This window comes from Syngnathus floridae, chromosome 5 (assembly GCF_059516105.1).
Source record: "Syngnathus floridae isolate MCC-2025c chromosome 5, RoL_Sflo_1.0, whole genome shotgun sequence".
Classification (NCBI taxonomy): domain Eukaryota; kingdom Metazoa; phylum Chordata; class Actinopteri; order Syngnathiformes; family Syngnathidae; genus Syngnathus; species Syngnathus floridae.
The window spans coordinates 17,925,944-17,953,506 of NC_142417.1; the positions used below are offsets into that span (position 1 = coordinate 17,925,944).

The following is a 27,563-nucleotide window of genomic DNA, read 5'->3' on the forward strand; positions in this document are numbered from 1 at the left end:
CGGCAGCACAAGGTGGTGTGTGCCACATCATTGGGACTTCCTGTTGCACATACATACCAGGAGAAAATGACACCCACATCAACGACGCCATGAATTCACTGAAGAACTTACAGCAGGCCATGTCTAATAACAAGGTCCCACATCAGTTTGATTTCTTTTCATGGCTGTTCTCTGGCAACTGGTGGCAACTGCTTTTGAAATTGCTGTCTCCTGTGCTTGTTGTGCTGGTGGTGTTGTGCTTGTTTACAACCTGCGTCATCCCATGTTTGAAGTCTGCTGTGACGAGGTTTGTGTCTTCTACTGTAGCCCAAGTCCATATACAACTTCTTAGGGATGACGGATGTGATGACGATAATGAAACATGGATTGCGTAGATGCTGTTCTGTTGAGCATGTTTTACAGAAACTTGATGATTTGACCATCGAAAATGCTTCGCAAGTGATGGATACAATGATGTACTGTTTCTGTGTTTTTCTTTTTCTTTTTTTATTGGTAGCATTCTGGTCGCCTAAGGCAAAGGGACCGTGTAAGAATTTTCCTGCTAATAACATCTGGCCGGCAGGTTTTTCGCTTACACATTAAGTTTGATCTGGGGTATTAAGGTAATGCCTCATCTTCACTGGAAAATGTTGCTATCATTGTTTGTTGTTTTTTATTTTTACTATTCTTCTTTCTTCATTATACATATATGTTTGTTCTTTACTTGTCTTTGTTGTTTGGGGTGGCATAATCATATGATAAAACAGGAGGGAGATGTTAGGGTTTTACAGAGTATCCTTATCGTATGATTATGTTGGAATGCAACCGGTAATGAATCCCATTCTACACAAGGTCGTAAAACACCCCCTGATATGTTTTGACTAGAGCACAAGGGCTTCCTGTTCAGTCTACTCTTGCCCCCACTCTTTCTCTTAATAAATATGTCCTTGCAGTTGGGAGAGTTTCAGACTTCACTCCTTCAACGTGTGAACTCTCCACCTGCAGGTGTCTAAAAGAACTTGCTTGTCTCTCGTGTGGTTCTTGCGAAATAAGTTGGAGTGAGCAAATCTCTAACACCCGCTGTGGGATGAATAAAGTTCCATCATCATCATCATCATCATCATCATCATCATCATCATCATCATCATCATCATCATCATCATCATCATCATCATCATCACCTTATCGTGGTGGGGCACTTTGCGCGTCTCCATGACCCCTAGAGCTAGTTTTGTACTCCTGGAAGGGTTACACACACGCACGCATACACACAAACACACACACACACACGTGCACACGCTCACAAACACACGCACATGCATGCATGCAAATTGTTTGATTTGTCTTTGCATCCATGTACTGTTTAACTTTTGACACACACGCACGCACGCGCGCGTGCACACACACACACACACACACACACACACACACACACACACACACACACACACACGCACACATATGTTGAAAGGTAAACCTTCTTCCATCCGCCGGGAGGCAGTGTTGCTCCCACCATGAAATGGGAGCCGTCTCCCGTTTCTTGTTTAAAATTTAAAAAAAGAAAAAAAAGAGCCTTTCCATAATCTTCTATCATTTGTTTATTCAACACAACTTTGGTTCATTATTTTCTTATGTATAGGTGGAGGGAGAGAGAAAGACACAGTCGTAAGATCAACATTTTACTTACTCAATAATAACAAAAATAAATTGAATGTAAAGAAGTAGAATAAACAAATAAAATTACAATAGTAACAATAAAGAAAATGAGTATGAGGCAAAACTAAGTGACCTTTTACAATGCTATCCGTGAGGTACGTTTTTCACAGTAGTATAATCTACCGAACAGTTTTCGAGCTTGAAGAGGAAACCGTCTCGGAGGCGGAGTCCAGGATAATAACAACGTAGCAGTCTGTATGATATGGTCCCGCCTGTAGCGGACAGAGAGGCTGCTAAAAGCCGCTCGAATCCCAAAAGAATTTTAATCATACCTTTGGATAAAGCAACACATTGGAAGCAAAGCAGCGACTGGAACTTAAAAAAGTTTCTGAATGGGGTTATTTTCGGCCGCCGGCGTGCTTTTGTTTGACTAAGGTTTTTGCGTCTGGTGTCGCTTTTCCAACTATGTGAGAATTCGGTACTTATATACTGGTCGTTGAGTTTGATGCTCGAAGTGTATGTTGTTTTGTTTTCTACGCGAGCATGAGCTTTCCGCGGGGTTTCAGACAAAAATGGACTAAGCTTCGAAATTCATCGCCCTGCAGCCCAAGCAAGGTATAGTGTAAAACTTTTTAATATTTTTCCTTTTTCTTTTCTTTTTCAATACAGTCTGGCTTTCTCTGGTGAAACACAGCAAGTGAGTTGTGACAGTTTGTTCTAGCGTCTTGGGAAACGATTAATGAGATTCAAATGTATTTTTCCAAGAACATCTAACCAGCCTAAGGCGTGTTAACTGTTCTAACATACTTTTTTTTTCTTTCTTTTTAAATTCCGGAAGATTTCTTTAGATAGTATTTGAGTGAGGTCTGCAACGTAAACAATCTGTTTTTAATCTTTTATTTTGTAAATATAATTCTTGTTTCATGTCAGGTTTCAAGATTCATATTAATTTGCTCACCTGGGTATGTCTGGATGATAAATTAACTTAGTTGGAAGTATGAATGCAAGCGATGTATCCATCCATCCATCCATCCATCCATCCATCCATCCATCCATCCATCCATCCATCCATCCATCCATCCATCCATCCATCCATCCATCCATCCATCCATCCATCCATCTTCTTCCGCTTATCCGGGGTCGGGTCGCGGGGGCAGCAGCTTTAGGAGGGACTCCCAGACTTCCCTCTCCCCAGCCACTTCATCCAGCTCATCCCGGGGGATCCCAAGGCGTTCCCAGGCCATTTCTTCATGCGCAGTGGTCAACTCGGCACTCTAAAGCCCCCAAGAGTACTTTTTACTATGCCAACCTAACCAGAGTGACGGGAGGAGCACAATTCAGAAAACGTGCTCAGCTCGTCTAGAAAATGCGATTTAAGCAATAAAATTAAAAATGCACCTAAAACCCAAACCAAACGTTGCAGGTGGTTATTTCTTTATGCGCAGTGGTCAACTCGGCACTCTCTAGCCGCCAAGAGCACTTTTTACTATGCCAACCCAAACAGAGTGACGGGAGGAGCACAATTCAGAAAACGTGCTCAGCTCGTTGAGAAAAGGCGATTTAAGCAATAAAATTAAAAATGCACCTAAAACCTAAACCAAACGCTGCAGATGGTCATTTCTTCATGCGCAGTGGTCAACTCGGCACGCTCTAGCCGCCAAGAGCACTTTTTACTATGCCAACCCAACCAGAGTGACGGGAGGAGCACAATTCAGAAAACGTGCTCAGCTCGTTGAGAAAATGCGATTTAAGCAATAAAATTAAAAATGCACCTAAAACCTAAACCAAACGCTGCAGATGGTCATTTCTTCATGCGCAGTGGTCATCTCGGCACTCTCTAGCCGCCAAGAGCACTTTTTACTATGCCAACCCGACCAGAGTGACGGGAGGAGCACAATTCAGAAAACGTGCTCAGCTCGTTGAGAAAATGCGATTTAAGCAATACAATTAAAAATGCACCTAAAACCTAAACCAAACGTTGCAGGTGTTTTTTTCTTCATGCGCAGTGGTCGATCTCGCGCTCCATTCCGCTCAACAGCACCACGTCATCTGCAAAAAGCAGAGACGCGATGCTGAGGTCCCCAAACTGGACCCCCTCAACGCCTCGGCTGCGCCTAGAAATTCTGTCCATAAAAATTATGAACAGAATCGGGGACAAAGGGCAGCCTTGATGGAATCCAACCCTCACTCGGAACAAATCCGACTTACTGCCGGAAATGCGGACCAGACTCTGGCATCGGTGATACAGGGACCGAACCGCCCTTATCAGTTGGCTCGGCACCCCATACTCCCGAAGCACCCTCCACAGAACCTCCCGAGGGACACGGTCAAACGCCTTCTCCAAGTCCACAAAACACATGTGGACTGGTTGGGCGAACTCCCATGCACCCTCGAGGATCCTGCCGAGGGTGTAGAGCTGGTCCACTGTTCCACGGCCAGGACGAAAGCCACACTGATCCTCCTGAATCCGAGGTTCAGCTTGACGGCATCCCTTACCGCCGGTGTCCACCAGCGGGTTCGGGGATTGCCGCCACGACAGGCACCAACGACCTTACGGCCACAGCTCCGGTCGGCCGCCTCAACAATGGAGGCGCGGAACATGGTCCACTAAGACGCAATGTCCCCCGCCTCTGCCTGGGAAAAGCTCTGCCGGAGGTGGGAGTTGAAGCTCTTCCTGACAGGAGATTCTGCCAGACGTTCCCAGCAGACCCTCACAGAGCGTTTGGGTCTGCCAGGTCGGACCGGCATCTTCCCCCACCATCGGAGCCAACCAACCACCAGGTGGTGATCAGTTGACAGCTCCGCCCCTCTCTTCACCAAAACAAAACATGCGGCCGCAAATCCGATGACACGACTACAAAGTCGATCATCGAACTGCGGCCTAGGATGTCCTGGTGCCAAGTGCACACATGGACACCCTTATGCTTGAACATGGTGTTCATTATTGAAAATCCGTGTCGAGCACAGAAGTCACCGCTCGGGTTCAGAACGGGGGGGGCGTTCACCCAGTGGAACGATAGAGTTCCCAGAAGGAGCGCTCTCCAGCACTTCCTCCAGGGACCCCAAGAAGGGTGGGTACTCTGAGCTGCCGTTTGGTGCATAGACACAAACAACAGTCAGGACCCGTCCCCCCACCCGAAGGCGGAGGGAGGCTACCCTCTCGTTCACCGGGGTAAACCCCAATGTGCAGGCGCCCAGCCGGGGGGCAATAAGTATACCCACACCTGCTCGACGCCTCTCACCGTGGGCAACTCCAGAGTGGAAGAGAGTCCAGCCCCTCTTGAGAGGGCTTGTACCGGAACCCAAACTGTGCGAGGAGGCTAGTCCGACTATATCTAGTCGGAATTTTTCTGCCTCGCACACCAGCTCGGGCTACTTTCCAGCCAGAGAGGTGACATTCCATGTCCCAAGAGCCAGCTTCTGCAGCCGGGGATCAGACCGCCAAGGTCCCTGCCTTTGGCTGCCGCCCAGCTCACATTGCACCCGACCCCTTCGGCCCCTCCCACAGGTGGTGAGCCCATGGGAAGGGGGACCCACGTTTCCTTTTCGGGCTATGCCCGGCCGGGCCCCATGGACGAAGGCCCGGCCACCAGACGCTCGCCTTCGAGCCCCGCCTCCAGGCCTGGCTCCAGAGGGAGACCCCGGTGACCTGCGTCCGGGCGAGGGAAAACGAAGTCCATTTATTTCAATCATCATAAGGGGCTTCTCTTAGCCGTGCTTTGTCTGGCCCCTCACCTAGGACCCGTTTGCCATTGGTGACCCTACCAGGGGCATGAAGCCCCCGACAACATGGCTCCTAGGATCATAGGGGCACGCAAACCCCTCCACCACGATAAGGTGATGACTCACGGAGGGGGCAAGCGATGTACACAATTAGAAACCTGCAAAACTCTTCTGTTGCTGATATGAATTAGTAATTTGCCATAAATTGTTGGATTTGTCTTTGCATCCATGTAATGTCACACCCACGCGCACACGCACAGACACGCACAGACACACACACGCACACACACACACACACACACACACACACACACACACACACACACACACACACACACACACACACTCTCTCTCTCTCTCTCTCTTGAACTGTATAGTGTTAAAGCACAATTCTGAGTTTGTGATTCGCTTTACTGCATAGAGACAGGTTCAAGTTGAATTGAAGGAGCAAATGGAAAGGATAAACGATAACAATGGACTCTTATTTATTGGTGCAATGTTATGTAGTTTTGTCCAATTGGAGTGCGTCATCACACGTCTTCCACTCCACTCAGATTTTGAATACAGTCAAACTTGGGTTTTTGACCACAATCCGTTCCAGAAGACGCTTCGAGAAGCGAATTGGTCGAATTTCGAATCTATTTTTCCCATTACAAATAATGGAATTTTTTTTAATCCGTTCCAAGACTAAATAAAACGCCTTTTTTAAGCATTTTTCATTTTCGCATTTTTGTCCGATCACGCAACTGCAGCGCACTGCCGAACGTGCGACCATAGCGCGTCGCCGACCGCGCAACTGCAACGCGCTGGTCGCATTATTGTGACAGAGCCGTCGCCGAAATTTAGAAAATATTTTTAAAGTCCTGATGTAGTTTTTAAAATTTAAGTGGACTTATGTGCGCAGGGAGCTTAATTTTGTTCGGTCACGCAACTGCAGCACACCGCCGAACGCGCAACCGTAGCGCGTCGCCGACCGCGCAACTGCACCGCGCTGGTCGCATTATTGTGACAGAGCCGTTACTGAAATTTAGAAAATATTTTTAAAGTCCTGATGTACTTTCCAAAATTTAAGTGGACCTCAATGCGCAGGGAGCTTAATTTGGTCCGATCACCCAACTGCAGCGTGCCGGGCGCTCACTGTCGCATTGCTTCAAGAGCATCTTTGTGTTTTAGGATGGCTTTACTGCTCTCACTTGCTTTCTTTGGAGGCATGATTAGGGGTTAATACAATCCTCAAAGTAACAAAAATACAATAAGAACGAACGGAGTCAGTCGGCATCTGGGCCGCGCGGTCGGGTTTTATTGGGTCCTCCCGGCTCAACTTACGAGGTTCGACCTCTGAATTTTGTTCGACAACCGAAGCAAAAAAATGTAGAATTTTTTGTTCGAATTCCAATTTGTTCGAGAACCAGGTCGTTCGAAAACCGAGGTTTGACTGTACAGTGATCCCTTGCGACTAGAGCTTCACCTATTGCGGCCTCTGTGTATCGCGGGTGTTAAGAATATATAATATTACAGATATTTCGGTGCATCGTGTTAGAGATTTGCTCACTCTAACTTATTTTGCAAGAACCACACGGGGGACAAGCAAGTCCTTTTAGACACCTGCAGGTGGAGAGTTCACTCGTTCAAGGAATGAAGTCTGAACCCTCCTTCCTGCAAGGGCATATTTATTAGGAGGACCAGAGTGGGGGTGAGAGTGGACAAGTTTGGTGAACCCCCGGCCTCTGGTAAGATCAGAGCAGGGGGTGTTTTACGATGTTGTGGGAAACAGAACAACTTAGATTGCTTCGTCTGCAGCTGGTCAATCAAGCAGAGAATGCAACCACTTTATTTTACTGCGTTGTGAGGGTTAATGATTGGTTAATCATTATAGTCTACATTCCAACATAACCCTATGATAAAGATAACCTGGAAAACCCTAACACATCGCGTGTTTTTGTTGCATGACTTGGAGCGCGGGGCTCTGTCTGCCCATATGACTTTACAGTATACTATTGTCCTGAAGAGGAGACGAGACACAAATGCAATTATGCTTTATAACAATTGTAGTCACTGTAAATGTGACGCTGTAGTCTACACCAGCACTCATTAAAATACGATTTTAAAACAAACGCTGAGTTCCGCTAAGCCAACAGAAATAAAGTAATGCTGTGCATCCCCAATATTATATATTATATTACCATATTTTTCGGACTATAAGTCGCGTTTTTTTTCCCCATAGTTTGGGTTGGGGGGCGACTTATACTGAGAAGCTACTTATATGTGAATTTTTTCATAAATTTTCAAAAAAAAAAAAAAAAAGTGAAACTGCAATAAACGAACAGCGATGTAGCAAGTGATTACTGTAATTTGAATTTCAAGTGATGTCAGCAGCGCGGCGCGGTGGTTGTTTACTTAAAGGACAAAGATTCGATCACGGGATGACGAAGATGACGAAGGGCCCCGCGTACTACCGGCATCATTAGCGGCTTTGTAAGTGACACGGAGGACGAAGAGTTTAAAGGATTTTAGAATTTGGAGTGACACAGAAGGTTTGAAAAACTATTATGGCTTTCACGCACGCCCGGTCCTACTCTACGGAGCTCTCTTTCACCTCCGTGGATGGAAGTCGGGGGCCGGCATTCGGCCGGGTGGCTGCCCGGGTACGGTGGATGGGGCTCGGACATGGCTTTTATGCACGGCCGGTCCTACTCAACGGAGCTCTCTTTCACCTTCGTGGATGGAAGTCGGGGGCCGGTTCTCGGCCGGGTGGCTGTCCGGGGACGGTGGATGGGGCTCGGACATGGCTTTTACGCACGCCCGGTCCTATTCTATGGAGCTCTCTTCCACCTCTGTGGCTGGAAGTGCCACCTCTGGGAATAGAAGTCCACGCCGCCACACGCCTGGAAGTCGACGCCGGTGCTTCGGTCCTTGTACTTTGTTAACGCTACAATATAGTTATATACTAGATCTGTGGAATAACGACGAGGCTGACGTCAGGGTGCACGCGCGGCGTTGTTGACAAAGGACGAGACATTTGACCGATGGATTTAATGATTTGGAGTGACACAGATGGTTTGATAATATTATTGCTTATATAATAGTTATTTGATATATAATTTATATATCGTTATATGGGCCTGTGGAATATTTTGAAGTGCAAGTGCCGTCAGCGTCCTTGTTGACATAAAGGACGATCGATGGATTTAATGAATTGGAGTGACACAGATGGCTTTATAAACTTGTTATTTATGTAATAGTTATATGAATAATGAATGTTACGTCAGGCCCGTTCTCAGCTCTTCGTTTGTGTTTATGTCACGTTAGCATACCTATCGTTTAGCCTGTTGTTGCTCGTTCATGTCTGTTTTTGGTGTTGGATTTTGTTGAATAAATTTCCCCCAAAATGCAATTTATACTCCGGAGCGACTTATTTATGTTTTTTTTCACATTATTGTGCATTTTATGGCGAATGCGACCTATATTCCGGAGCGACTTTTAGTCCGAAAAATATGGTAAAATAAACTTTAAAATTAAAGTCCAACCCTCAGTAGAAACGAATCGGACTTACGGTCATCAGTGATACAGGGACCAAACCGCCCTACCAAGTGGATTCGGCACCTCGTACTCCTGAGGCACCCCCCACAGAACTCACCGAGGGACACGATCAAACGCCTTCTCCAGGTCCAAAAAACACGTGGACTGGTTGAGCGAACTCCCATGCACCCTTGAGGATATCAAAGGCTTCGCATACCCACAGTTGACAAATATTCTTGACATTCCCTGATCTTAACCAAGCAGAATTACTGCACTACCGGTCTCTTTAAATAACTTGATGAATTTCTGCACCATTTTCGTGGTTGTCATTTTATCAACATTACTACATTACTGTAGTATTTGTGTGGCTCGAACCATGAGACAAATTTCTTGTGTGTTTTCAACATACTTGGTGAATAAGGATGATTCTGAATGCCCAAGGGACTTTGACTCTGTGCAGCCAATTCCTCATGCTTTTATTGTTGATCCAGTAACCTAACGCAAGTTTATTTGACTTTTTGGTCGTTACTGACCTAATATCTAATATCTAGTTTATAAAGTATTGAAAAAATCTGATTCACTAATACCAAAATTCTGGTGGATCAATATTGGGGTCACAACCACTGAGCTTACAACCTGTACGCTGTCAATACTTTGCATTTGAAACAAACAAAAAAGGGGCTCTTTCTAATCTTTGACCATATGGTCACAATATCGGGGGGAGGGGATGATAGGATTGGATGAGAAATATAGGTCAATCTGAAACATGGAACAAAGACTGGTTAATGCATTCCCATTTCAAAACTGTTTGTCTAGAAACCCTGCCCCATCATAAAAGCAACATTTCAACATTTGTAAAGTCTCATAGCATAACAGTATCAGATGCACCATTGAGAGCGTCCTTTCCAGTTGTATCGCTGTCTCGGATGGTAGCTGCACTGAATAAACATGAAGGCCCTGCAGCGCATAGTGAACACGGCTAGTAAGATTATTGGTGCTTCACTCCCCTCCCTGAAGAGCATTTACGCATCCCATCTCACCCGCAAGGCGACCACGATTGTGAGTGATGTGAGTCACCCCGCTCACTCTTTGTTTGATCTTCTGCCCTCTGGGAAGAGGTACAGGAGCCTGCGCTCCCGCACCGCCAGACTCACCAACAGCTTCATTCTCCAGGCTGTTAGGATCCTGAACTCTCTTCCCCCTTCTGCGTAGCGTCCTGTACTTATTTATTGTGTTATTTGTTTATTTATTATCTATTCATCACTCTTATTTATTCATTGATCTTGCGTTCTTGTTTTATTTTTCTTGTGTTGTTTACTTGTATGTATATTGTGAACTATGTCTTGTCACCGTGGGATAGTGGGAACGTAATTTTGGTCTCTTTGTGTGTCTTGGCATGTGAAGAAATTGACAATAAAGCAGACTTTGACTTTGACTTGAGATGTGAAAAGTCTCAACATGTCAAAAGAAAACGGCATGACTCGAAAAATAAGGGGAAAGTACACTTTAGCTTCTTTCACACTAGTCTTCTGGAGCTGGGCATTTTATCACTTTTGTTGTTGCTTGCATGATTAATTGTATTGTATAAATGTAATTTTCTTTTTTTTTTTGCACTTTCAGGTATTCTTGACATGCTACAAAAGCCTCACAAGACCAACACAGTTCTCCAATCATCCTCTGCTATCCGGAATATTTAATACGAGTTTGATTGGCTTTGATACATACTGACATTGATGATGTTGGCTGTATTATGGTGTACTGGAGATTGATTTAAGGCCAGCAGAATAAACTTAATCGTTGTGCTTGCAAGGATATTTAGCCGCATTAACATTGTTGGTGAAATAGTCTCAACAGGCCAAAAATGCCAGAATGCCCATATCCCAGGACAACGCCCACAGCATCCTTTCACTCCTTAAGGAGTGGCTCGGAGCTCATGGCGAAAGATCACACCAGAAGGACAACTTGAAACTGGATAGTGCAAACTGTGTCAGCAAGGTATTTCGCCTCTTTCTGTATGTGTGTCGTTTGTTGATTGTATTTTTCCATCTTCCTACATTCTTCTATCTGCCATAATCAGTACCTGCTATAGGACTATGGGTGAAGCACATTCTTACCTTCAAATCCTTTATCTTTGGCATCAATTTGATCATTGCAATTCAAACATTATTATTTTTTGTCCAAAGTTACAAGTCAGATGATGTACATTTGTGGTGGCTGTTAATAGCCTAATAATAATACCGTATTTTTCGGACTAAAAGTCGCTCGGAGTACAATTTGCATTAGCCTTAAAATGCACAATAAAGGGGAAAAAAATATTTATGTCGCACCGGAGTTTAAGTCGCATTTTAGGGGAAATTTATTTTACAAAATCCAACACCAAGTACAGACATGAACCAGCAAAAACAGGCTAAACGATACAGTATGCTAACGTGACATAACACAAACGAGGAGCTGAGAACGGGCCTGACGTAACATTAAGTTATTCAAATAACTATAATATAAATATGTTTATCAAACCATCTGTGTCACTCCAAATCATTGAATCCATCCATCGAATTCTTCGTCCTTTCTGTAAACAACGCCGCGTGTGCGGCATGCCGTTGACGTCGGACTTGTCGTCAGTTGCAGTCCAAATTATTCCACAGGCCCACATAACGATATATAAACTATATATCAAATAACTATAATATAAACAACAATTTTATCAAACCATCTGTATCACTCCAAATCATTTAATCCATCGATCGAATTCTTCGTCCTTTATGTAAACAAAGGCGCGTGTGTGGTGCGCTGCTGACATCGGACTCGTCGTCAGTTGCAGTTCAAATTATTCCACAGGCCCATATAACAATATGTAAACTATATATCAAATAACAATAATATAAACAATAATTTTATCGAACCATCCGTGTCACTCCAAATCATTAAATCCATCGAAATGTTCGTCTTGTGTTACTCAAAAAAAAAAAACACAGCTGTTGACTAAGTGCGCCGCTGACGTCAGACTAGATATATCAAATAAATGTAATCATTTTAACGAACCATCCGTGTCAGTCCAAATCATTAAATCCGTCCGAATCTTCATCCGCTGTATCACTTAAAAAAAAGAAAAAAAAAAAGCTGTTGACTCCAGAAGTATGTGCACCGCTGACGCCAGCCTCGTCGTCAGTTGCGGCTCCAATTATTCCACAGATCTACGTATATAACTATATTGTAGCGTTACCAAAGTACCAGGCAAAATGTGGGTTTGGTAACCGGCTCTTTATTTCACAAGACAAGAGCTCAACATAAGAGCCAACACAGTGGTATAAGCAAGCACCCTGGATCACTCTTCCCGTCTCCCCCGCCCCCTGCTGCCTTCACAGCCTTGCTAGACAATCGGAAACTACCGAAGTCTAACAACATAGACGTTGCTACTCTAAATAAACTATATTCAAATAACTATAACATAAAAAACAAGTTTATCGAACCATCTGTGTCACTCCAAATCATAAAATGGAAGTCAGTGAATTTCATTGTCAGTGAGGCTCCAATTATTCGATTGCCAGAGATGTGAGTCACCCGGCTCACTCTTTGTTTGACCTTCTGCCCTCTGGGAAGAGGTACAGGAGCCTGCGCTCCCGCACCACCAGACTCGCCAACAGCTTCTTTCTCCAGGCTGTTAGGGCCCTGAACTCGCTACCCCCTTCTGCGTAGCGTGCGGCACTGTTGCGCTATTTTCGGGAATGTCTGCTGTACGCGCACTTGCTCCTTTTTTTCTGCTCCTCTTATTTATTTATTTATTGTTGTGTTATTTATTCATTATTTATTCAGCACGCTTTTGTTATACTTGTTTACTTGTTTGTCTGTTGTGAGCCATGTCTTGTCACCGTGGGATAGGGGGGAACGAAATTTCGGTTTCTTTGTGTGTCTTTGGCATGTGGAGAAATTGACAATAAAGCTGACTTTGACTTTGACTTTGATTATTCCACACCCATAGTGCGCCCTCATGCGGTTTAAAGTGCAAATAATATGTGAAGTGATAAACTATATTAGGAAATCAGTAATGTGTTAATGATCAAGTAAAAATTTGTGAATAATTACACATATAAGTTGCTCCTGAGTATAAGTCGCCCCCCACTCAAACTATGAAAAAAAACGCGACTTATAGTCCAAAAAATACGGTAATTATATGATTTTTTTTCTAGACAAATACACACCTACACTTCACACTGCTTGAAATATAGTTTCAGAGAGATTTTTCCTTTTAATTTGTGTATGATATCCCTGAGTCTGCTTGTCCTTGTTTTGTGTGACCTGTACCTTCGGCCCGATGGTAACAGGTAAAACAGATGATTACCGGGGTGGTAGGAGTCCTTGATGATGTTGCCAGCTCTGGTCAGGTAGCAAGAGTTGGCAATGTCCCCCAGGCTGGGCAGGGGGCAGCCTGTGATCTTCTGGGCTGTGCAGATGACCGTCTGTAGTGCTCTACTGTCAGCTGCAGAACACCCCGCGTACCACGCTGTGATGCAGTACGCCAGGATGCTTTCTATGGTGGCTCTGTAGGTCACCAGCACCCTCTCCTCCAGGTTGTTCCATCTGAGTACTCAGGAAGTGGAGACGCTGCTGGGCTTTCCTCACCACCGTCAAAGTGCTCGTGATCCAGGAAAGGTCCTTGGATTTCTGCACTCTCAGGAATCTGATGGTGTGGACCCTTTCTACACAGTCCCCGTGGATGTGAAGTGGGGCCGGTTCCGCTCTGCCCTTCCTAAAGTCTATGATGGTTCCCTTTGTTTTTGTGGTGTTCAGTTGAAGGCTGTTAACTAAACACAAATCAGTCTGTTGACCTCATCGCTATAGTTGGACTCGTTTCCCCCTGAGATGAGTCCGACCACGGTGGTGTCATCTGCAAACTTTATGTAGATGTTTGAGAGATGGGTCGGGAGACAGTCAAACTTGTATAGCGTGTACAGGAGGCGACTCAGATCACAGCCTTGTGGAGAACCGGTGTTGAGTGTGATTGTGGGGGCAGAGTCTGACAGACTTTGTCAGGAAGCCCTTGATTCGAGTCCAGGAAGAGCATTCTTACGTGGTTTCCCGGTTGCTCCAGATGGTTCAGCGCGGTGTGGAACGCGATGGTGATAGTTGATCGGTTTGCCCTGTAGGCCAACTGGTGGGTCCAGAGTCGGAGACAGACAGGTCTTGATGTGCTGAGAGACCAGTCTCTCAAAGTATTTCATGACTACAGGCGTAAGTTCGACAGACCTGTAGTTGTTGGGGTTGCCCACCACTTTTTTCTTGGGGATGGGGATGATAGTGGAGGTCTTGAGGCAGGGAGGGACGGTGGTCAAGGACACGGACAGGTTGAAGATTCTCGTGAACACTCCAGCCAGTTGGTCAGCACACACTCTGAGTACCTTACTGGGTACTTCGTCTGGGCCGGCCGCCTTTCTGGTGTTCACTGTCCTTACCACACGTCTGACTTCCTGCTCCTGGAGTGTCACTGTGCTGATGCTTGGGGGAGTTGGGGGTGATGTGACCGCTAGGGGCCTGATGTTCTCAAAGCAAAAAATCGATTTAAGTCTTCTGCCAGCGAGGCGTCGGTCCTCACAGTCGTCTGGTGGTTGCCTCTATAATTCGTGCTGTGATTTATTCCCTGCCACATCCTTCTCAGATTACCGTATTTATTCTAATTATCGCCCAGGGAGATAATTAGAGAAGGTTTATGTCCAACAGGGGTGGGTGGGCGATTAATAGAGAACACTTTTTGTCTGATCGCCAAGGGGCACTGAAATGGGCGATGATATGTATATTTTCCTAATGTAGTATGCAATACCTGCATCTCACTGGTGTTCTTAACATTAGAACAGCGGCTGTTTAGATCTACCTCTAACAGCGGGGTGTGTCAATTGACACTTCATCGATGCGACACGTTACCGTCACACATCACATGTTGCGCACGTCATGTTAGCGCGATCGTCTTGTTCGAGGGCACGCCCCGATAACGTAATTGTGTGAGGATATTGTAGCGGAGTGACGAATGTAATTGTATCATAGTTTATGGAGAAAAACAATTTAAAAGGGACATTCGACGTGCTGTCAAATCAGTCATATTTAAACTTCTGCAATGACGTCGTCAGGCAGTCGCGGAGGAAAACGTAAGTTTTGGGGGAAGTTTTAGCAGCATGGGCGATAATTAGTGGTATCAATGTCTTTTATTTATGTCATCGCTAACACACACTTGGCGATTATTAGAGTATGGGCGATAATTAGAATAAATACGGTATTTTCAGCGGAGTGATCTTCAATCCTTCTGTAGGCTGCTTTGGCTTCCCTGACATCCCTTTTCAGGTCCGCTCTGGCCTTGCTGTACGCTGCCCTGTCCCCTGACTTGAAGGCAGTGTTGCATTGTTTTAGAAGGGATTGCACTTTGCTGTTCATCCAGGGTTTTTTGTTTGCAAAAACCCTGAACCTTTTGTTGATGGTGATGATGTCAACACAGCTTCTGATGTAAGGGTGTACAGTGTCTGTGTACTCCTGAAGGTTATTGCTGTAGAATAAATGCCATATGGTAGTGGCAAAACAGTCCTGGAGCTGAGGGAGGGCTCCTTCGGGCCAGGTCTTAATTGTCTTTCTTTCAGATTTTGAATTCCTCAGCAGGGGGGTGTAGTTGGGGGTGAGCGACAAGCAGAGGTGATCAGATCCAGTCAGGTGGGGGAGGGGGGACGCTTTCTATGCATGCTTAATATTGGAATAAATATGATCCAAAATGTTCTTCCCCTTGGTGGCAAAATCCACAAACTGGGTTTGCCTGGTTGAAATCACCGGCGACAATGAGGACTGCGTCAGGATGGGCGAGCAGGTGTTTGTTTATGGTGTTAAACAACAGGCTGAGAGCTGTACTAATGTTAGCATCGGGTGGGATGTAATCAACAAATGCAATGACTACTGTGAACTTCCTCTGGAGATAAAAAGGTCTGCATAAGACTGCCAGAACCTCTAAATCAGGAGAACAGTGTTTGTCAATGATCCTGCTGTTACAACACCGTTGTACAACTCGTTGTGATCGTAAATGCAGAGACCCCTTCCTTTGCTCTTACCCGAGTCCCGGTTTCTGTCCTGCCGATGTAGCGTGCGGCCTTTTAGCTCGACTGCAGCGTCGGGAATCATTGGGTGAAGCCACGACTCTGTGATGAAAATAATGCTGTAGTTCCGCACAAAACCCGTTGTGGCCATCTCTAGCTCCAACTCGTCCATTTTGTGGTTGATGTGAGCCTCTTCTCTTTTGCTTCCTTCATCATCTTCCTGATGTTTTTGTTGACAGAGGTATGTTTCTTTGTTGCCTCTGGGTCATCCTTCTTTGTCTTTTTGAGGGCCCTTCTAAGGTCATATTGGATGTCATCAGTGATCCATGGTTTTTCTTTGTGGTTCATTTATCGCGGTTTCACTACATCGCAGATATTTTTTCCAAATTTAAAAAAAAAAAATCCAAATAAAACTTCTAAATTGAAGAAATATGTATGGCACAAAAGTTGCCCACATGCCAACAAAAGGCAGGGAGTGCCCAAACAATTGCAGTGCGTACGCCTGTGCCTTTTTATAAAATAAAATGTTATAATAATAAGAGTTCTAAAAACATATTTACAGTGTTGTACCTTGTTATAGAAACATTGTTATAATCATAAAAGAGTTCTAAAAACATATTACAGTGTGTACACTTGAACCTTGTTATATTTTTTTTCTATAATAATAAAAGAGTCCTAAAATCACATTTACAGTATGCATACTTTACCTACATCTACATACACATCTACAAAATGCGCATTGTGCTACTATGGTAACTTGTGACGAAAGGGATCCCTGTTTAACCAAGGTTAACAACAGAACGTCACATCTACATATGTTACACCCACACCCACCCACCCACACACATTGACACACACATTGACACACACACACACACACATGCACACGCGCACACTCACACACACACACACACACACACACACACACACACACACACACGCACACACACACGGATAATATTTATATTTGGAATATTTATACAATATTTTCTGTGTGTTATTTATACTATTAATATATTATTTACATGTTTGAAGCAATTATTTAGTGTTCTAATAATAATATATGCACTTAAATGGTGTAATTTACATTTATTGACAGAAAAAAATTACAGATGAGAGTGTGACCCTACTTCACGTATTCAAAGAGCACTGGAGGTATTTCATAGAAACAGGTGGTCCACCACTCTGTCCCAACTCGCTCTCCAAAACCATCAAGTTAGATGCCGTTTAACGACATACCCAGGTCACAATACATATTGTAGCTTACGTAAAAAACCTAGGTAAAAATGGTGACTTCACTTAAATTGCACATTTACTAATGGTTGGAATATTTTACAATTTAATAGTTACTTAAAAATACGTTTTTTGGCACAGAAATTTTAGTTTTCCGCTGTTTTAGTGAATTGTGACGTGAACTGTGGTTAAAATGCTTCAGCTGATGGGCTCTACAGTGTGTCCTGGGTTGTCCCCGGGGCCTCCTTCTGGTGGGACATACCCAGAACATCTCACCAGAGAGGTGTGAAGGAGGCATCCTAATCAGATGCCCGAGCCAGGTCATCTGGCTCCTCTCAACGCGGAGGAGCAGCGGCTCAACTCCGAGTCACTCCTGGAGGACAGAGCTTCTCACCTTATCTCTAAGGGAAACCCCGGAGAGGCTGTGGAGGAAACTCATTTTGTCTGCTTTTATCTGGGATCTTGTTTTTTCGGTCACGACCCATAGCTCGTGACCAAAGGTGAGGGTAGGTATGTAGATTGACCGGTAAATCGAGAGCTTTGCCTTTTGGCTCAGCTCCTTCTTCACAACGACAAACCAGTACAGAGTCCGCATCTGCTCCATCCTACCCTCACTTGTGAACAAGACCCCAAGATACTGGAACTCATCTACTTGGGGTAAGGTCTTATCCCCGACCCTTTTCCAACTAAGGATCATGGTCTCAGGTTTGGTGGTGCTGATTTTTAATCACGGGGCCCGGCCGGGCACAGCCCGAAAAGGAAACGTGGGTCCCCCTTTCCATGGGCTCACCACCTGTGGGAGGGGCCAAAGGGGTCGGGTGCATTGTGAGCTGGGCGGCGGCCAAAAGCAGGGACCTTGGCGGTCTGATCCCCGGCTGCAGAAGCTGGCTTTAGGGACATGGAATGTCACCTCTCTGGCTGGAAAGGAGCCCGAACTGGTCGGTGAGGCAGAAAAGTTCCGACTAGATATAGTACTATCCCTCTTGAGAGGGGCTGGACTCTCTTCCACTCTGGAGTTGCCCACGGTGAGAGGCGTCGAGCAGGTGTGGGTATACTTATTGCCCCCCAGCTGGGCGCCTGCACATTGGGGTTCACCCCGGTGAACGAGAGGGGAGCCTCCCTCCGTCTTTGGGTGGAGGGACGGGTCTTGACAGTTGTTTGTGTCTATGCACCAAACAGCAGCTCAGAGTACCCACCCTTTTGGGGTCCCTGGAGGAAGTGCTGGAGAGCGCTCCTTCTGGGTACTCCATTGTTCTACTGGGTGACTTCAATGCTCACGTGGGCAATGACAGTGAGACCTGGAACGTCCCCCTCGATCTGAACCCGAGCGGTGTTCTATTGTTGGAGTTCTGTGCTCGACACGGATTTTCTATAATGAACACCATATTCAAACATAAGGGTGTCCATGTGTGCACTTGGCACCAAGGACACCCTAGGCCGCAGTTCAATGATCGACTTTGTACTCGTGTCATTGGATTTGCGGCCGCATGTTTTGGACACTCGGGCGAAGAGAGGGGCGGAGCTGTCAACTGATCACCACCTGGTGGTGGGTACGCTCCGATGGTGGAGGAAGATGCCGGTTCGACCTGGCAAACCCAAACGCTCTGTGAGGGTCTGCTGGGAACGTCTGGCAGAATCTCCTGTCAGGAAGAGCTTCAACTCCCACCTTTCCCATGTCCCTGGGAAGGCGGGGGACATTGAGTTTGAGTGGACCATGTTCCGCTCCTCCATTGTTGAGGTGGCCGACCGGAGCTGTGGCCGTAAGGTCGTTGGTGCATGTCGTGGCGGCAATCCACGAACCCTCTGGTGGACACCGGCGGTAAGGGATGCCGTCAAGCTGAAGAAGGAGTCCTATCGGGCCGTTTTGGCCTGCGGGACTTCGGAGGCAGCTGACAGGTACCGGATGGCCAAGCGGAACGCAACTTCGGCGGTTGCTGAGGCAAATACCCGGGCATGGGAGGAGTTTGGTGAGGCCATGGAGAATGACTTCCGGACGGCTTCGAGGAAATTCTGGTCCACCATCCGGCATCTCAGGAGGGGGAAGTAGTGCAACATCAACACTGTTTACAGTGGGGATGGCATGCTGCTGACCTCGACTCAGGACGTCATGAGTCGGTGGGGAGAATACTTCGAAGAGCTCCTCAATTCCACCTACATGCCTTCCATTGAGGAAGCAGGGCCTGGAGACTCTGAGGCAGATTCTCCAATCTCTGGTGTCGAAATCACTGAGGTAGTTAAAAAACTCCTCGGTGGCACAGCCCCGGGGGCGGATGAGATCCGCCCCAAATTCTTAAAGGCTCTTGATGTTGTGCAGGTGTCATGGCTGACACGCCTCTACAACATTGCGTGGACATCGGGGACAGTGCCTCTGGATTGGCAGACTGAGGTGGTGGTTTCCCTCTTTAAGAAGGGAGACCGGAGGGTGTGGTCCAATTAAAGGGGAATCACACTCCTCAGCCTCCCCGGTGAGGTCTATTCAGGGGTGCTGGAGAGGAGGGTCCGTCGGGAGGTCAAACCTCGGATTTAGGAGGTGTGGCTTTTGTCCTGGCCGTGGAACAGTGGACCATCTCTACACCCTGGGCAGGATCCTCGAGGGTGCATGGGAGTTCGTCCAACCAGTCCACATGTGTTTTGTGGACTTGGAGAAGGCGTTCAACCGTGTCCCTCGGCAGGTTCTTTGGAGGGTGCTTCGGGAGTACGGCGTGCCAAGCCAACTAATAAGGGCGGTTCGCTCCCTGTATCACCAATGCCAGAGTCTGGTCCGCATTTCCGGCAGTAAGTCAGAATCATTCCCAGTGAGTGTTGGACTCCGTGAAGGCTGCCCTTTGTCACCGATTCATGTTCATAATTTTTATGGACAGAATTTCTAGGCTCAGCCGAAGCGTTGAGGGGGGCCGGTTTGGGGACCTCAGCATCGCGTCTCTGCTTTTTGCAGATGACGTGGTGCTGTTGGCTTCTTCAGGCTGTGATCTACAGCTCTCACTGGAACGGTTCGCAGCCGAGTGTGAAGCGGTCGAGATGAGGGTCAGCACCTCCAAATCCTCGGTCGGAAAAGGGTGGAATGCCCTCTCCGGATCGGGGATAAGATCCTGCCCCAAGTGGAGGAGTTAAAGTGTCTTGGAGTCTTGTTCACGAGTGAGGGGAGGATGGAGCGCGAGATCGAAAGGCGGATCGGTACAGCGTCGGCAGTAATGCGGACCCTCTACCGGTCCGTCGTGTTGAAGAGAGACCTGAGCCAAAAGGCGAAGCTCTTTACACTCCTACCCTCACCTATGGTCACGAGCTATGGGTCATGACTGAAAGAACGAGATCCCGCATACAAGCGGCCGAAATGAGTTTTCTCCTCAGGATGTCCGGGCTCTCCCTTAGAGATAGGGTGAGATACTCGGTCATCCGGGAGAGACTCGGAGTAGATTCACTACTCCTCCACGTTGAGAGGAGCCAGATGAGGTGGCTCAGGCATCTTATCAGGATGCCTCCTGGACGCCTCCCTGGGGAGGTGTTCCGGGCATGTCCCACTGGTAAAAGACCCCGGGGACGACCCAGGACGCGCTGGAGAGACTATGTCTCTCAGCTGGCCTGAGAACGCCTTGGGATCCCCTGGGATGAGCTGGATGAAGTGGCTGGGGAGAGGGACGTCTGGGAGTCCCACCTAAAGCTGCTGCCACTGCGACCCGACCTCGGATAAGCGGAAGAAGATGGATGGATGGATGGATGGATGGATGGATGGATGGATGGATGGATGGATGGATGGATGGATGGATGGATGGATGATTTTAATCACAACAGCTTCACAACCAGCTGTGAACTGTCCAGTAAGAGCTCAAGATCACAGCTTGAATAAGACAACAGCATCAGATCATCAGCATTAAGCAGGAATGCAATACTGAGGTCACCAAACCGAACACCCTCAACACCTCAGCTGCACCTAGAAATTCTGTCCATAAAAGTTATGAACAGGATCACTGACAAAGGGCAGCCTTGCAGATCTCCTCTCACTGAAACCGAATCTAACTTACTGTGAGCAGTGCGGATCCAACTCTGGCATCGGTGATACAGGGGCAGAAAAGACATGATTAATGGGTTCGGTACTTTTGAAACACCCCCTACAGAAGTACCCAAGAGACACGGCCAAACTCCTCCAAATCTACAAAGCACTGGTTGGGTGAACTACCATGCACCTTCGCTGAACAGTGGTTCCACGGCCGGCACAAAAACCACACAAAAACAATCTGAGATTCGACCTCCCAACCGATCCTCCTCTCCATCACCCCCAAATAGACCTTACCAGGGAGGCTCAGGAGTGTGATTCTGTAGTTGGACTATACACTACGGTCCCCCCTCTTAAAAAGTCATGCCCATCAAGAGGCACTGCTGTTTGTTGCATTGATACAAACAATAGTCATAACCCACATCGCCCACCCAAAAGCAGAGGGAGGTTACCCTCTCGTCAACTGTACATGCGCCAAGCCGGGGGAACGGCAATAATTATGTCCACACCATCTCGTAGGGACTTGTACCAGAACCCAAACTGTGTGTGAAGGTGAGTCCGACTTTATCTTGTCTGAATTTATCTGGCTCGCACACCAGTTCAGGTTCCTTCCCTGTTAGAGAAGTGACATTCAAAATCCGTGATGTAGTGAAACCGGGATAAATGAACCGCGATGTAGCAAGGGATTACTGTAATCTGAACTGCAACTGCGGCGCATACGCGGCGGTGTTTTACATAAAGGGCAAAGGATTCGATTACGGGATTTAATGACTTGGAGTGACAGAAATTGTTTGATAAAATTGTTGTTTATGATTATATGGGCCTGTGGAATATTTTGAAGTGCAACCGCCGTCAGCGGCGCGCACCCGGCATTGTTGACATAAAAGACGATCGGTGGATTTAATGATTTGGAGTGACACAGATGGTTTGATAATATTATTGCTTATATAATAGTTATTTGATATATAATTTATATATCGTTATATGGGCCTGTAGAATAATTTGAAGTGCAACCGCCGTCAGCGGTGCACACCCGGCCGGCATTGTTGACATAAAGGACGATCGATGGATTTAATGATTTGGAGTGACACAGATGGTTTGATAATATTAGTGCTTATATAATAGTTATTTGATGTATAATTTATATATTGTTATATGGGCCTGTGGAATAATTTGAAGCGCAACCGCCGTCAGAGGTGCGCAACCGGCCGGCATTGTTGACATAAAGGACGATCAATGGATTTAATGATTTGGAGTGACACAGATGGTTTGATAATATTATTGCTTATATAATAGTTATTTGATATATCATGTATATATCGTTATATGGGCCTGTGGAATAATTTGAAGGGCAACCGCCATCAGTGGCGCGCACCCGGCATTGTTGACATAAAGGACGATCGATGGATTTAATGATTTGGAGTGACACAGATGGTTTGATAAAGGTGTTATTTATGTGATAGTTATTTGGATAACTGTCAATGTTACGTCAAGCCCGTTCTCAGCTCTTTGTTTGTGTTTGTCACGTTAGCACACCATATCGTTTAGCCTGTTGTTGCTCGTTCATGTCTGTTCTTGGTGTTGAATTTTGTCAAATAAATTTCCTCCAAAATGCGACTTATACTCCGGAGTGACTTATATATGTTTTTTTTCACTTTATTGTGCATTTTATGGCTAATGCGATGTATATTCCGGAGCGACTCCTAGTCAGAAAAATACGGTTCATCATTCAGCAACAACCCAGTAATGATATTGTTCTCCAAGCTATTTGTGAATATGTTATCAATGAGAGTGGCACAATGTGATGTTACTCTGCTTGGCTTGGTGATCATGGGAAAGAGACTCATACTAAACAATGTATCATAGAACTCGTCAGTCTGTTTATGTTTGTTGGGATTCAGAAGATCTATATTGAGATCACCACAGATGAAGTTCAGTTTCTGATTTGTAATGGCAAATAATCCCTCCATAATATCCTTAAAAATGTCAATGCTGGAGCCAGGAGCTCGATAAACACAACAATTACATTTATTTTTTTACCCATGTCGATTTCTATGCTAATACATTCCATTACATCAGCAATAGTTAGTCATATTTTCGATCACCTTGAAGTTGAGATTCTGGTCTACAAACAAGGCCACTCCCCCTCCCTTTTTATCCATCTTACTCTTGTACTTGAGTTCATAACCTTTTAACTCAAAATATGCACCCTTCTCGGAGTTAATCCAAGTCTCAGAAATAGCTACAATATAGAATCGATTCTTAAAAAGGTATAAGTACTCCTTAATATGTTGAACGTTGGCGTAAAGGCTTCTGCTATTAAAATGGATAATTGACAGTCCTTGATTTACATTGATTTTGGCATTAAATTGGTCATCTGTAGAATAACCACAATTGCTGTTTACATTCTTAAAGAAGTTGCTATTAGGGTCAATGTTTTATTCAAATCCATGCATGTTATGTTCAGTGAGTTCAACTATATCAGAAGAGTCTAATGCCATTTCGGTCCACAGTCATTTCCACAGGTAGCCAGTCCATAAGTAGACAGCATTGTTACCTTGTGTAGTTGTCGTCTGATTGTCACTGATACTTGTTCAGTTCTTCTATACTTGTGACGACCATCCCTCTGGATCCCTTTGGATTCCTCTGGCTTTCCGTTCAGCTTTATATACACTTTGCAGTTTGCTGTCCATGTGGATTGGATCTTTCTGACATTTCGTAAAAGCAAGCTTTCTTGGCGATATCCGCATTCTTTTTGGTCAAGTGCTCATTCAGGTAAACGTCGGATCCTCTCAGCATTTTCTTTTGTTTTAACAGTGCCGTCTTATGTTTTCGGTTTACAAATCTCAGTATTACAGCAGGCTTGTCGCTTGTCCTTCTCTGCGGGAGTGGGTGACAGGCCTCTATGCTACGCCCATCCAGTTCTATGCCCTTGGACAGGAAAAAGGCTGTCACCTGTTGCTCCGCGCTGGTTGAGTCGGCCTGGTTGGTCTCAATAAAACCCGCCAGCGCCCTGGCAAATGACCGGGATTTAATCTCAAATCCAGTGACAATTATGTCGTTCATTCTTGTGTACTGACACTCGATTTTCCAAATGTGCAATTGTTTTCTCCTTCTCATTGAGTTGTAGTCGTAGCGTTTTAACTTCTTCAACCAAGTTGAGAATTGTTTTCTGCTCCAGTCTGACGGCCTCCATCTCCGCAGTCAGAAAATCGAGCTCTTCCTTAAGATCTTTTTCCACTTTCGTCGGCATGGTAAAAAGGTGGTAAAACGAGTGTCCAACAGCATTTCAACACTGGTTCAGAGGCGCCGTGATGGCAGTGCGTCCAAGCTAGGCGGAAAATACTGCTACAAGCGTATTTTCCTTTCACTCTTGAGATCCTTGGGGTTATTAATTCCTCTCCACGTTCATTTCTTTCACTCTTGAAAGCAGCTGCGTGGCGAGCGTTAGCTGCGTGGCGAGCGTTAGCTAGTTAGTTAGCTAGTTAGCTATTAGTTATTGAATGAATGAATGAATGAATGAATGAATGAAACTTTGTCTTCACACCATCATTAATCTTTCTTTCATATTTATATAACATGACATTTAAATAGCATGAGGAATATTCAATGTGCAAAATAAAATTACATTGTATTTACCTAACTTTTAATTTTTAGTGAATGTATTTGCTCAAAGAACCAGTGTTTAGAATTTGGGACATAAAAGTGCAAAGGTAAAGCTGCAAAGTCCAAATAAATGACTAAAACTACAAAAACAATCTCATTCGGTGTAGCTCATGGTTGAACGCCAAATTCCTGAATGCTCTCACAGGATGATAACTTATTGTTGCCGTTTGACAAGAAATGGCCGAGTGAGGCCGCTCTTCTGGCGGAATGAGTTTTCATCGTCTGCTGTCGCGCTTTCGTTGCATTTTGATGACGCACGCGCCACGCGATGGTTTGTGACTGGAGTTGCCAAATCCTCCCCCCTTGTTTACAGTGTGTTCAGCTGGGTTTTATTTTGAAATCTAGGAAGAGAAAATCTGGCATCCTTGAACGAAAGTAAACTGCCATTTAAAATGGAGCAAAAATGTGTTACAGTTCACGATCGTCCAAATATAAACCAGTGACATGGTCTTTCGCATTCAGGCACTGCCTGTTGAATATGTCTTGGATTTCCACTCTCCACACACGCAGGGGCGCAGCGGTCGAGTTGCGCATGCACGTCTCAGAACAGAAACATGAAATACCGTATTGGCTCGAATATAAGACGACCCTGATTATGAGAAGAAGTGCTCAAAAAATACTTTTTTTTATACCAAATTTATTTTTTATACAGAAGATAATTACAGTACATCTGAAACAAATGATTATAACAATATATTCGAGAGAAAATGGATGTTATTTTGCCTCATTCAAATCATGCAAAAACTGTCTATCATATCTTAATATCTGAACATTTAAATATGTAAAATAAAGTGCAGTCACATTTGTAAATGGATGGCTTCTGGTTTAATAAACCAATCTATTGTGATAAAACAACAAAATTGCTATAACTGCATTAACCATCATAGTGAAGTCTAACTGTAACTGTAATCTTGAAACAAATTTGAATAAGGAAAAACATTGCAATAAAATAATACAAACTGGTGTAAACTTGAGAGTAGCTGAGATCTGTCATGTCAGAACATTACTCCTCACAAACATCCTCCGCCTCGCTGTGCTTAGTGTCACTGTTTTCACTCCCATCCTTTGGCTCCGCTGGCTCCTCCCATAGTCAAAGTCAAAGTCAGCTTTATTGTCAATTTCTCCACATGCCAAGGACACACAAAGAAACCGAAATTTCGTTCCCCGCTATCCCACGGTGACAAGACACGGCTCACAATAGATAATCAAGTAAACAGCGTGCAGAATAAATAATGAATAAATAACACAACAAATAAATAAGAGGAGCAAAAAGGAGCAAGTGAGCGTACAGCAGACATTCCAGAAAATAGCGCAAAAGTGCCACACGCTACGCAGAAGGGGGTAGCGAGTTCAGGGTCCTAACAGCCTGGAGAAAGAAGCTATTGGCGAGTCTGGTGGTGCGGGAGCGCAGGCTCCTGTACCTCTTCCAAGAGGGCAGAAGGTCAAACGAAGAGTGAGCTGGGTGACTCACATCACTCGCAATCGTGGTTGCCTTGCGGGCGAGATGGGAGGTGTAAATGTCCTTCAGGGAGGGGAGCGAAGCACCAATAACCTTACCAGCCGTATTCACTATCCGCTGCAGGGCCTTCAAGTTCTGTTCAGTGCAGCTACCACCCCAGACAGCGATCCAACTGGTGAGGACGCTTTCAATGGTGCCACGGTAGAATGTAGACAGGACTGCCTGAGGAGCACATGCACGCCTGAGCTTCCGCAGGAAGTACAGGCGGCGCTGAGCTTTCTTTGCCAGTGACACGGTGTTTGCGGACCAGGAGAGGTCCTCACTGATGTGCACCCCCAGGAACTTCGTGCAGCTCACCCTCTCCACCACAGCACCGTTGATGAGCAGCGGCAGGTGTTTTGTGTGACCCTTCCGGAAGTCAACAACATTTCCTTGGTCTTGTTTACGTTCAGCAGGAGGTTGTTGTCCCTGCACCACGTGGTCAGAAGGTCAACTTCCGACCTGTGCCGAGTCTCGTCGCCCTTCGTGGTGAGACCCACCAGAGTCGTGTCGTCAGCAAACTTCACTATGCGGTTGTCGCTGTAGGTCGCAGTGCAGTCATGCGTCAGCAGGGTGAAGAGCAATGGACTGAGCACGCAGCCCTGGGGGGCCCCCGTGCTCAGCGTGATGCTGGCGGAGATTTTGTCGCCAACACGCACCGCCTGAGGCCTCTGACAGAGGAAGTCCAGTAGCCAGTGGTGCGTGTTGGCGACAAAATCTCCGCCAGCATCTCGCTGAGCACGGGGGCCCCCCAGGGCTACGTGCTCAGTCCATTGCTCTTAGCATGTCATCCTCACTGCCGTCCAGGGCATTTGATATGCAACATTTTTTAAACCTGTGGATGATGCTCTTTGGGGAAACTGCATCCCATACGTGGGGAGGATCCACTCACAGAGCAAACGTACTTCTGAATCTTTCCCATCGGTGTGCGTGCATGATCACCAGACAAGAGCCATTCTGTGTATTTCTTTTGCAGATTGTCTTTGAATCGTTTGTTGACCCCAACATCCAACACCTGCAACTGACTTGTCATTCTCCCCGGAATGATCACTAAGCCGTTCATTGCCTTCACCTGTTTTTTTACTGGATCAGACAAGTGTCCACGAAATGCATCCAATCAGCATGTTCCCTTTTTTTCTGAGTCCCCCACGCTGTCTGCCCCACACAACCTTGAGCCAGTCCACTGTAAGCTCGGTCTCCATCCAGACCTTTTCCTGGGCACGTACATAATGTC

At 45.8% G+C, this 27,563-nt stretch overlaps 1 protein-coding gene across 1 annotated transcript in view; it reads left to right on the forward strand.

The window, feature by feature from the left end:
• The first annotated feature begins 1,856 nt into the window (after positions 1 to 1,856).
• The window catches only part of pdzd2 (PDZ domain containing 2), a 293,772-nt gene continuing 268,065 nt past the window's right edge, over positions 1,857 to 27,563 (forward strand). Inside the window, exons 1-2 of the mRNA XM_088374954.1 lie at positions 1,857 to 2,250; positions 10,723 to 10,872. Of these exons, the coding sequence (XP_088231080.1) occupies positions 2,179 to 2,250; positions 10,723 to 10,872 (222 nt within the window). The 5' untranslated portion in view covers positions 1,857 to 2,178. The remainder of the gene's footprint in view (positions 2,251 to 10,722; positions 10,873 to 27,563) is intronic.